Source organism: Rissa tridactyla, chromosome 7 (genome assembly GCF_028500815.1).
Source record: "Rissa tridactyla isolate bRisTri1 chromosome 7, bRisTri1.patW.cur.20221130, whole genome shotgun sequence".
Classification (NCBI taxonomy): domain Eukaryota; kingdom Metazoa; phylum Chordata; class Aves; order Charadriiformes; family Laridae; genus Rissa; species Rissa tridactyla.
Genome location: NC_071472.1, coordinates 25,052,679 through 25,065,522, shown reverse-complemented (window position 1 = coordinate 25,065,522; position 12,844 = coordinate 25,052,679). Strand labels below are relative to the sequence as shown.

Here is a 12,844-nt window from a genome sequence, read left to right as displayed (position 1 = left end):
CGTTCCTTCCCCTTTGGAAAAGAAAAATTTGACAACAGTAGCCTTTTTCCTTTTGGCTGATTGCTGTGGTAGGAAGTAGAAGTTGGGGGTAGAAAACAACTCCGTGGTGTAGTAAATCGAAAGCAGCAGCTTCCAGCAACTTTCTACTCTCAGACTACTGAAGGGACGCAGATTAGGGGTCAGGGCAGCTGACAAGTGCTCATATAATATTTATTTATCAATCAGTCTCACCTTTTAATGCACCAATTCAAACAAAAGAACTGGGTATTAAATATGTATTTCATTAATTCAGGTCCAATTATCAAATAAGTGTGTAACTACAGACAAATTTTTATTCACATATATTACCCACTACCACAGTCTTGAGGCTTATCTATGTTTAAACAATGAAACTTACTTGGAACATATGCATGCATATCCGTGAGTAATTTGAAGAGTTCTAATTAGAGAACGCTTCAGGGATTTACTACCTAATGAAGGTTAAGTCTGTATAATATAGAAAGTTAAGTTTAGAAACAGAACTTTTACTTTTCAGAAATAGATATACTGTTACAAAGTGGAAGTCTCAGAAGCCCAATAGCAAATTTACACCAGGTTAGTGTTTCAGCAAAAGAAGTTCCTTGCAAAGTCAAAGTTAACTGTATTAAAAGTTACACAAACCCAAGAATGTGCTTGTAATTTTTATATAAAAAGTGACAATGCAAGATCTGATTTTCAGTGATCTTAATAGATTTTTAAAGTCCATAGTTGAATCCATGTATTCCTCCCTTAACCTAGTACTTGAACTGACACATGCTTACACTTTTAAGATTTGCATCAAATCATTCACAAGTCTGCCGCTGCTGCCTATTTTCAAAGATCTACGCCGGTATGCGGGTTGCAGCCTCCTCTTCTGCGTCAGCTCTGTTAGCATTTATTTCTGCCAGTGTTCGACCAAATCGAGTCCACTCATCACTGCGAGGAACGGCAATTTGCTGTTGACAAAGAGAACGTTATTTAAACCTGCTGATAAACAAAAACTGAGCTAATTTTGAACAGCAAAGTGCTTAAGTAATGTTCAGAAGAGGTTCTGATAGAAAAGCTTACCTTTAGTTAGTATAACTTTTAAAGCAGTCTGAACATCAAAAGCTCTATCTTATAAAAGCAGCAGAATTTGAAAATCCCATATTTAAGTATGTAATGATACTATTACAAGCTTGCGTGATACGTCTCCATCTGAGAGACTGCCTCCAAAGGGCAACACTAATGCCACGTCCAATCAATTAGTTACGTACTAGTGCAATACACGCAATTGCTACAGCAACACCTTCCCTGTAGGAACAAAGTCAAGGCTGCTTCAGTGTAAAATTTGTTGTTTGGCATTTCTCAAGCTATGGTCAGAATTCACACATGCCACAATTAAAGATGATAAAATCGCTACAAACACCACAGTGATTCCTTCGTCTTATTTCACCAGCCTTACAATAATGTTTTTACTTTTTGACTGGTTGCCAGATAGCATGCTAAAAAGTTATGCTAAAATACCTGAATTAGACACAAAAAGGAAACATTAATTTGAAAATAAAAATTAAACTTTATTCCTCTAATCACAGGGGAAAACAGTTAAAAGCAAGTTGCTAGAAAAGAGTAAGAGTCAAAGAAACTTGAGTGTTTTGTAATGTACTTTGTGCAATACAGGGCATACGTACCTCTCCCACATCATATATGACTATTTGTCCCTCTGAATCACCCACAGCAATCTCTCTCCCAGAATGTGTCCATCTCACGCGGTTCAGAGCAGGATTGCCCTCCACAGTAATGCTTGCGGTTGGTACCTGTATCCATTTAAAACACATTGCTGAAAATGCACGAGGATTCCATAAGCTGTAGATCACAGAACACACCTGGTCCCTCAGCGACGCATCAGAAGAAGCGCCCAACATTTCAACCGAGGCAGAGCACGTAGACCTCAAGTACTCTCAGTGTCCCTAAGCTATCGCCAGTGACGTGACCAAAACAACACATCTTCTATCCCTTGGCCAAAGTACAAACAGCCTCTCTGCCAAACAGCACATCTGTACTCTTGTCACGAGCCAGGAGGCACAGGCACGCATTCAGGCAGACGGCAAGGAGGAGCCCTGGGATCTCAAGAAAGATGGTGACAGAGGGCAGGGATGAAGTCAGCTGCTTTGGCAGGTCAAGTCTTGTCCAAAGGCTAGAACTGGGTAACAGCAATGTGACGCCATAGGCTGGCATACGCTCCTACAGACCTGCTCTCTCTTCTATACACAATTTTAAGAAGGTGAAATGTAGGTACTCGGTATCTGTCAGGTTTTTCCTCTCACCTACCTCCAACAAGTTTTAGTCTTGGAAAAGGTTTATATTACAATTCAGTTTATAGCTCACACCAGAAAACCCAAACATTCAATTCTCTAAGTTTAGAAGCAAATGACAGTTTCACTGCAGCATCACTATGGCAAAACAGGGGTGTGGGGTAACTGGTTTTTCATGCTGTGAAGCTACAGGCTGCCAAGGCCACATTGGGGGATGTCTAGAATCACTTTCACAACATGGGTCAGCATTACACCAACAGATGTTCTGCACTCTTGTGCTAGGTAAAACAACTTAATTACCACTGTTATTCAGTATAAGGAGTCATTATGGTTATAACCTCGTAATCAAAGAATGATATCTATTACGCAGAAACTACTGGAACATTTAAGAACCACCACAAAAAAACAAACCAAAATGCTATGGTAAACTCTTGACTTCCCCCCCCCGCCCAAATGTACAACCACTTTTCCAGTTACATTTGACCATTACCCGACTGCCTCAGCCTCACCTCAGTATCATTGTTGAGATTCCACAGGTCAAGCCTGCCCATCCCGTCCACACAGGCAAACAAGGCAGGGTGAGTTGGAGACCACATCACGTCATAAACATAATCCGAGTTGTCTTCAAAGGAGTAGAGAGGTTTGTTATTCTGAAAAAAGCAAACGTAACAATGCGATACCCAAACTCTGCACTTCAAAATTCTAAAGCAAACAGGTAACGCAAAATACAGAACTTCAACAGCATTATCAGCAGTAACTACAAAGCAATTCGCATTTTAAAAAAAAAATGCCTCTGCAAAAAGCAGCCAAAAATTAATTCTATTATTAAAGGGTTGCTTTCCAAAGCATACAGCCTTTTTTTCTGGCTGCTGCTACAAAACAGTCAGTAGCAAGCCAATGTTCTAAGAGATTCTAAGTGTAATGCATGAAGAATCTTGTAAATCAAGCCAATGCTAATTCAGTGACAGCACTTCAGACTCCGCTTTGCGTTCTTCAGGGCATCAAACTAACAAAGAGGTAATTCTGGCAATGGGAATGATAGATATTTCAATTGTGAGCCTCATGGAATTTAACTGACGTCACTTTTGGTGCTGTCCCTTAGTCCTCCACAAAACTGCAGTAAAACATTTGCCTTATACATAATAAGAAGTAACTGATTTTACAGCATGATTTACATTTGATTATGTTGTAATTGTTGTGGAGAACAAAGGACAAGGATGAACAGAATAGATCAGAAGTATAAGAGTGATGTACAATCCGAAAGCAAAGCTTTATGTTGTGAACTACAGTTTTGTTCATCAGCTGTCTCTTTGCAGGGCTGCTGCTCGGAACCGAGCGCTTCAAACGATTTGACTTCAGTTTACTGAAGTCCCTTAAGTAGCTTACATTACAGCACCACCTTGTGTCAAGGACTGCGAAGAAAACCACCGAACTATATTTAAGTTACCTTAGTTGTCCAAAGCTTTACTGTCCAGTCAAAAGAAGAGGTGACAAAAAGGTGTGAGAAATCTACAGGTCCAACTGCTGCGTGGCAGTTGATACCTGTGATTGGTCCTTGGTGTCCTTCAAACATCTCACTGATTCCAGCTTTGCTGTTTTAGAATATATAACCAAGGTTAATTTATCTGGCAACCATACACGTGCAGACAGAGAGAGCACTGAAATACAATTTAAATATAGCCACAAGAAAAGATGTTGCTGCTTTGCATGGACGCTACCCCACTGCAAAAGGCTTCATCACAACAGGGTCACAGATGACCAGGCTTGAACATGAACCTTAACTTCAACATCTCTTTTCTGCTAATCTTAAGTGCCAAAATACACCACAGGGAGAAGAGACTCGTTCAGCAGGTACCAGTCCCCACATTTAACTACACTGTTCTCCAAGCAATAGCTAAAACTTCCATTCATACAAAGAACAAAATCCAGTCCTCAGGAATGAGCATAAAACTTCCATTGCCTTAACAGAAGTCGCATGTACCTTATGGACACAGAGTTCAGACATAAACCAGTAACAATATATCCCTAATAGTCTCCTATCAGGAGCAATGAAAAAGAAAGGGGGGAAGAGATGGGAAGGATGTTACACAAAAGTGATACAATTTTGGGTATTTTGGAACCAAAAAGCTGTGCAGGGAGGGTGATGTGTATTTGAGATGAAACCTGGACACTCAATTATATTTAAGAAAGCAATTGATAAGATACAGTCAGACAATTTCAAAATAGATTGAACAGCAGGAGAAAAGCTAGCCAATTTAAGATTTGTGCGTGATGTTACTGTACAATTATTTATAGAACCCATACGAAGTTTGGAATGTTCTGCTACAATTCAAATGAATAAAACCACAGTGACCTACGCTGCCCTCCTCATCAACACAAACAACTTCTATTCACCAAGGGCAGCATAGTACCAATTCAATATGCCAACTTCTGCTTTTAATGAAGCTCTTACTCAGGAAAAAGCACGCACTGGAATTCATACACAGCTCTTTTGAACTCCTTCAAGACAAAGGAGCAAGTATGCACTACAAAATTTTAGGAGTGTAAAGCATGCAGGGGCACATCCTTTCACTATTGTTATTTCCGTGGAATAATTAAAGTTTGTATTCACCTTCCGTGACGGCATGCAGTGTACACTGAGCCTTCTTCACTGCCAACAACAAAGTTGTTGACATCTCCAATAGGGAAGGACATGCAGGTAACGGCCACAGCCTTGGACTGCTTGTGAACCAGCTCCATGCTATCCTGTAGTGAAAATACCAGCAACTTACTTTAAAAAAAAAAAAGAGAAATATTAACATCTACCAAGTCATTTAGATTTCTCAGTAGGAGGTATTTTTTTTTTTTTTAATTATTTTACTTACACAGAATTGGGCAGGAATAAGAAAGTTATTTCTTGTTAAAATTGTGTTCAGCACTAACACAAGTGCATCAAAAATATCCAAAAGGATCAGCAGACAATATTTGATTCCATGAGCGGGGAAATATTTTATTAAATACTTACCAAGTTACCTTAAGTACAATTCTGTGTGTTGAGAAAAATGTTTATTAATGCTTTTTAGATTCATTAAATTTTTACAAAATATTCACCTGGAATAGATGCTATATATATATCCAACGTTATCTTACCTGCGGTTGGGAAAGCATGTCCAGGCTCCAAGAGCATATTTTCCCATCAGTCGAGATACTAATCAAGTTATGAGCGTTCTGAGTCCCAACGACGTTTACACAGTACACTGGGTGCTAAGAAATGTAAAATGCTATCAGAAAAAGGAATTTCCAAGTGACAACCATTTCTGGTATAATTAATATAGAGTAAAATATACAACTTCACCATTTAACAAAGCATAAAAGGTTGATCGCAGTACGGTACAAAGAACACTGCCCTATAAAACTGATACTTGTTTTTCTGTCATTTTGGTTTTTGCGAGTAGCCTGGTTCTTCAGTGATAGCACTGGCAAAATACGGACATAAACATTTACGCATTATCAATCAAGTGCACTGGACAGAGTTTCCTAGAGGTTAAATACATCTCAACAGGGAACAGCCCTTGAAGATATTTCACCTCCTACCGTGTGAGCAGCAGCTGAAAGTGGAGTTCTCTGCACCGGGGTCCTCTTATTGCTGCGATTATCCCATAGCACTATCTGGCCTGAATATGTGCCACCAACCACCAGATTGGGATGAAATTTTGCAAATGTAGCTGACATCACTGCTGACTGAAAGGGAAAAAAACCCACCAAACAACAAAATACACATGAAACTTTCAATGACTCTGTATCTAAAAACTAAAGAAAATCTGACAAAATACCTGAGTAAATTCTTTGCCTGTATTTATTCGATACACTTATTTCACTGTCCAATTACTTAAGGATTCACAAACCCTTTGTGAACCCCCAACAGTCTCTTACTTTTAATTTGTACACATAAAATTAAGCTTTCCTCATCTTTTCTTTCCTACCTATCCATTTGTATTCCCCCTAGCATAGTTTGTTAGCAAGGGAAGGCCCAATAATGCACAAGATTTTAATACTGTTTTGCCACATTCTGTGGTCATTTTCTTAGAGAACCTACAAATCCCTTTTGATACAATAAAGTTACTTTTGCAACCTGGGTTTTGACAGTAATCTGACAACACGAGATTAAATTTTGATTCAACTATGTAATTTTTCAGAATTATGGCATTTTGAAAATAAAGTGGCTATCCCAGGCTTGGCATAATGGAAGAGATCTGCATGTTTTTATCTTTCAGAAAACTACTAGAAAACCTCCATCTGCCTTTTTCTCGATGCACGTGTTTCTAGTTTTCATCTTCGCTCCATCTCCTCAGGCCATCTTCATTTTATTCAGTAAACTAAGCTCTAGGAGTATACGATCCCACTCGACCCCCTTACACACAAACCCTCCTTGTGGTTCAACAATTACACAAGAAGGTTTTTCGCTTTTTAAATAAATTAAAATAAGAAAATGAGTTCTCAAACAAGACTGAGTGTTGAATGACGTCAGAAATTCTGAAATAGAATAATGTTTTTAAACTGGCATTTCCAGCTATCAACATCTGTTTGCAAATACATACGGTTAAAGTGAATGCCAGCCCAATGAAATCATTATGTTGACAAGCAAAAGGAAGGTACTTGTCCGAGTTCATCAACGTACAATCTTTAGCCTCCTGAGACAGAATCTTACCTGGCAGTGAAAGACGTACTCTGGGGTAGTTTTCTTGTACTTCATGTTCCATACAAGGGCCACCCCATCAGGCTCATGAGGTGCATCCTCATTATTGTTGTAAGAGGCTACAAGTAATTCTGGGTACTGTAAAATAAGCAAAAAAGATTCAAAGTAAGCAAGATGACTAGCTAACGGTCCAGATAATCCTAGAATGTTTGTTTTCTTTCACCAAAATATGGTTAAAAAAGCACACCAAGAAACAAAAGCCACCTTACTTTCTACATAAATGACAAACTGTCAGTTTAAAAATGTAATTGTTTCAAATTTAGCTCATAAAACAGCATTAATGTACACAGAGTCCTGTTCTGTCTTTCTAACTTACTTTCAAATGTAAACCCCAGTACTTTTAAGGGAGTTTTTTTCTAGTGAAGCTAACAGTTACCTTACGAAGTGGTCCATAAACCAGAAACAAATATGGCAGAGACTTTCTTCATAATACAAACCTTTTGTTACTTTTTCCACAAAATATTAACAGCTCTATTTACTTTTTGCAAACTATGAAGCATGTAAGGAACACATTTAGAAGCACAACATTTAGAAGTTATAGAACTTCTATAGAAGGGTCAAGCGCATAGAACTAGAAGAAATTACAAAGATAACTGCTTAATACAAACATTGTTTTTTTTACCTGAGATGACCAGTCCAAACAACTGACAACACGATGCTTTGACCAACGTTCATCAAAAAACTGCCTATTCAAGGACAGTTTTGCTCCTGCTTGAATCTCTCTATAAAGGCAATTTGCAGATATTAATCTTAGATCACTTTTTCAAATACAAATCCTGCACATCCACAGGAAGGCATTCAACATTCACGTTACCCTTCTTTGTCTTCTAAGTCTCTTCCACTGTAGTCAAAGAAAATGTTGATTTGCTCAGAAAGGGCTCTTTCGACGATCCGCGTGGAGTGGTCAAAGAAACTTAAAAATTCTTCAGAATGCAAAATCTGTTGTTTTTCCTCTTCTGTCAGTTCATGAGGTGCAGCTAGAAAAGAATTATATGTGCATTCTCTGGACTGCAATACTTTCACCAATTCTTTCCAAGAAAGAAAAGCCAATTATTTATCATGATGTTGGAAAATTTGTTTCCCAACATCCATAGCTTTTTAAAGATATTTTTAGATTTTATATTTTGCTGACTGTTAAAATGTAAGTCAAATTAATTTCAACTTAACGTAAAAAAAAAGAAGTTAAAAACGTATTGATGCCTTTCTTTACAGCACACTCAGAATGTCTTGAGGTGAACTGTACCTTCTTCCTCCTCCTCTTTTTTTAATATTTTTTCTTCCTCAGGTTCAGCTAAGGGCTTTGGTGCAACCACATCATCTTCATCTTCCTCATCTAAGGAGAAACATTATGGTGAGAATGTCAATGTTTTTAAGGAGGAACAGCAATGTTCCATATGAATCTCCAATAAGCTGATGTAAAATGGTATCATTTAGCTTAAAATGATTATATTTGTAAAACGTAGTCCCCAGGATAACATTATCTCAAACCAAAAGCTCACTGGAACACTGTCTACACCTGGATTTTAGTTGCACTAAATTATGTAGTTGTATAAACTAAAATAAGACACCTAAGAAATTGTAAAGAATCCAAAGTGGAAGTCTCGCTTACAAGCATTTATGATTCCACACAAAACCATGTGGTGGATGCGTGTTCTGTGTAATACATTGACACGTTAATGCTGCAGAATAAAGAAAAATCAAATGTCTAAAAGAGCCTACAGAGCAGCTGCTTGCTTGTGATCTGAAACCATCAGAGTCTAATGGGTCTTTGCATGGCACGAAGATGGCTTACATTAGCTTTCAGGTTGCTATTCTGAGAGGCAAATTTTGCTAAAGATAATAGCAGGGAGATTACATTTTTTCTGTCATTCTAAATGCAAGTCTCATTATCTGTATCATGTTTGGCAATGAGAACTTTACAGCAAAATGTGTTTTCCCTAATTGCAATGAATAATATAAAATGTTAGTGTTCGGGAATACTGACAAGGTTTACAGCACTTTCTGCAGTTCTATATTTTATTCATTGAATACCGTCAACCAGAAAATAACTTTAAATTACTTAGAGTTGTGGAATATGCATTTCCTGGCTTTTCTTCAGTCGCTTTCTGGAATAAGCTTCTGAAAAGAGTATTTTTATTGGTTAAACAGCTATGTCATCTGCTTATAAGGGAATGGCAGTAGAAGTCTGCTGCACGCCTCATCCCAAGTAATGAGATTATTCAACAAGGACTACGCTTGTTTGTTGCGGCCATCTCTCTGACCCACGTTCAAAGTTACCTAACAAAAAAAAAAAAAGAAAAAATCCACATGCACGCACACCCCAGCAAAAAAAGGGGGGGAAGAGGGGGAAAAAGGTGGTCAAGGGATGGGAAGCAGCTGCCAAGCCATGGTCCCAGCAGCCAGGCCAGCTGACTAGATAGCAACAACCAGATGGTACTGCTCGGATTGTCTCTCCGCTATGAGGTGGCAATGGGATGGCACAACATTTTTCTGCCTGACTGCTTCCAATCATGTCTTTCCCCAATGGCAAGCCTGTGCAATTACCAGCACTCCAGGAGGTCTACAGACAAGCCTTTACCCTGCAAACAAAATACAGCTTGTAGGCCATACCAGCTGCCAAACCACACACATAGTGATAGGTTTAAAGAGGTCTGAAAATCTTTCTAACTCCATAGTATAAGCAATAAAAATATAACTGTACCTGCAGGAAAGAAAGCTTTAAATGACACTGTATAATGCACACAATAATACAAACTCCAACTTAATCAAAATGATAATGACGTATGCCAATCCTACATTACTTGAAATTGAGCGATTTTTACGTTCTGACAAGTTTACAGAACTAGGATAAATGGCATGAATGATTTCAATATATGCTCATACTTTTGAACCAAATGGTGAAGGTTAAAATCTTTCCTTTCAAGGGCCTCAATCAGCCACAAAGGAAAACAGTAATCACTGTCTTTTCAGCCAGCCCAACCGCATTTGTCAGCCCTTTCTCCGTCAATGCAGCCAGAGCAATCAACCTGCCAAACATTCAGAATGGAAAAACAATCTGAAAATACAGGGTATAATGCACCTGCCAGTGAAAATGGCCATTTCAAGAAAAGCTAGTGATCTCAGTGACCCTGCTGAGGAGGCGGTGGTGCAAAGGGGAAAGAACGCGTAAAAGAATTCTTAGTGATCTCCACTCTCTTGCACATTGACACTTCCTTACAAAGCATGCCAATTACAGCTTTTGTGCTACTTAAAAAAAAAATGAAAGCTTTTTTGGGCAAAATAATCACGCAGAGAAACAGAAAGACACTGCTGCTTTTTAGATGGATCCGCATGTACCGCAGACTAGTAATGTGAAAACTGTATAACTCGGACCAATTCTAAAGAATGGAATTCTTAATGTCAAATCACTCTAGGTGTGAACACTGATTAATTAAAAAATGTAATATGAGTTAACACACATGATTTTGAGAACAACAAATACAGGACCGCATATTCACATTACAGCCACTTGGATAAAAATCCCCCTCTTGTTCACCCTGCCAATCAATCTTGCAGATTGAAATGATGCCTTCAAATTCAGAAATTTGGTTTTGGGTCACCCTGGATGCATTATTCTAGCTTTGAAAGTCTCAAATTAGAAATTTCAGCCCAACCCCCCATTAGTCATACTACACTGATTCTAAGTACCATTTTCAGTGACAGGAGTCAAATTCTTGTCAAATGCAGATGGTCAACCCCTTAGTGCTAAGTGACCTTCTAATCTACATATTTTATTCAAAAGATCATATAGTTGATTGCTCCTGCCTTTTAATGTTGGAAACATAAATGGCATATATTATACAGAGCTCTAAATTCCTTCATAGTACTTTCACTGCATACAGCCAGCTGATATTACTGCATTTAAATGCAGGATACAGCACTTATTTTCATATTCTCAAAGTATCAGACTTGAAATTGAACATGTCATCTCACTGTGAATTATCTGCAACTACATAAATCTAACACCTTCTCTCCAAAGAAAGAAAAGTCAGATGCAAACTTTCTCATTAAGGGATCTGGGGGGACAACACAAAAACCAAAACCACAACACAACGTCCCCCCACATATACAAGTTCTTGACCTCATTATCCAAAACTAGGATGATTTCTCACAGAAGTTTACAATCAAAAAGGCAGCATGAAGCTGTCGGAGAACAAAAGAGATAAGAAATTTTTGGTTTTATTACTTCTCCTGTCTTTTCTTTATTTTGAATGTATTTAATAACAGGCCGGCTGCTGGTATTTGCAAGGAATTGGCATAACAATAATATATTACCTGGCAAAAACTGGAAGATTGGACATAATATCGCTGAAAAAGTTCCACATCTAGTAAGTCAGGAACCCGTGATACAGTGGTGTACTGCATTTACTTTGAGCCAGCTACATAAACTTGCAAACCTTAAAAGGCACTGTCTAACTTCATCCTCTGCATTCATTATTGACTGTACCTACTGGCATTTTATGCCACTTCAGTTGTCAGTACACCAAATACAATTTTGCATTTTAAAAAAGGCTGCTAAGACTTAGAAGAGTCACAAGGCTGTGAAGACAGGAAATGGGACTCTATGTCACATCAACATATCGATGAATATTCATGATAATATGCTAAGGGACTAACTTCATGTTATTTCTGACAGGCAACCAGGGGATCTAAGGTTACAAACTGAGCAGTAAAGATTGCATCAAAATAGCAGCTACTTTAATAGTGACAAATTTCTTGTCAATGAATGCTAGAAGCAGGTTTAATGAACCACTGAATTTTTACCTTGAGTTAACATCAAAATTGTGATTATTTTGGCAAGACAGAAAGAAAAGCAGCACTGTAAATTAGGCTGCACCTAGCAGTAACACTATGGAGTGAAGTTCCAGTTGTCCAAGTAATCTGTTGCTGCAGAGTAGGTTAATCAAAGTTAAATCATCTGTGAAATGGGTGGCTTTTGTTAAGCTGAATGTCTTCATATCAGGTTTTCCCATCTATATTTCACTGTACACTTAAGGCATGTACAGAATAATACATGCATATATACGGGTCCATTATTTCTTTTTAAAATATTAAAATGTGTAAGTCCTATGGTCACTGTTAACAGCATCCAAAAAGCTGATTCTATACACCAAGTTATTATTACTCTGCTAAAATTACTTAAGTCTGCCTCAGAATTAAAAGGACAAAAATGCTTAGCATTTTCATTCTGTGTCTTGAAGACTTTACCATTCAGTAATCGCCGAAAGAGTGGATCTAATGTCTCCAGTTAGTTGTGATTGCACACGCAGAATATTGTACAGCAGCACTACGTAACAAGTATCCCCTTAGCCCAGGAAGAGCCTTAATTGTGACAGCTGAGCAGAATCATATTCCCCTACATGCCTGTCTTTCTTTGGATTAACCACTTGAAGGATTCATAACACATATTTTTTGGGCGTACTGGTGACAAATTTCTTGCCACGCGAATTTGAACAATGTGTTAGCAAATAACAAAGGAAGAGATCAAACAGTATAGTAAAGCAGTATAGCAAGAAGTGCAGATTAAAATGAAAAATTAGCACCAACGGATTACAGTACTCTCCACGCTGGCCAACATGGAGCCAGCAGAACATTAACACACAGACCAAGGTTCACATGTGAACTGCATCTCTGTTCCTGAAACTGCTTCTGCTGCCTGATAGAAAGAAATGAGTCTGTGAAGGGAACACAATTTCAAACGTATTTTCAGAGTAGACCTGAAAATCTGCTGCCTGATAGAGCATGCCAAAGAGAGGCT

The 12,844-nt window shown here is 38.2% G+C and overlaps 1 protein-coding gene across 5 annotated transcripts in view; it reads right to left on the bottom strand.

Moving 5' to 3' along the window:
* Positions 1-261: 261 nt before the first annotated feature.
* The window catches only part of DYNC1I2 (dynein cytoplasmic 1 intermediate chain 2), a 30,533-nt gene continuing 17,950 nt past the window's right edge, over positions 262-12,844 (bottom strand). For all 5 annotated transcript variants that reach the window (XM_054207920.1, XM_054207921.1, XM_054207922.1 and 2 more), the window contains 11 exons: positions 8,291-8,380; positions 7,862-8,024; positions 7,670-7,769; positions 7,000-7,125; positions 5,886-6,032; positions 5,442-5,555; positions 4,924-5,057; positions 3,760-3,904; positions 2,822-2,962; positions 1,689-1,814; positions 262-974 (listed from right to left, as the gene is read on the bottom strand). In XM_054207920.1, coding sequence (XP_054063895.1) covers positions 861-974; positions 1,689-1,814; positions 2,822-2,962; positions 3,760-3,904; positions 4,924-5,057; positions 5,442-5,555; positions 5,886-6,032; positions 7,000-7,125; positions 7,670-7,769; positions 7,862-8,024; positions 8,291-8,380 — 1,400 coding nt within the window. In that variant the 3' untranslated portion in view covers positions 262-860. The remainder of the gene's footprint in view (positions 975-1,688; positions 1,815-2,821; positions 2,963-3,759; positions 3,905-4,923; positions 5,058-5,441; positions 5,556-5,885; positions 6,033-6,999; positions 7,126-7,669; positions 7,770-7,861; positions 8,025-8,290; positions 8,381-12,844) is intronic.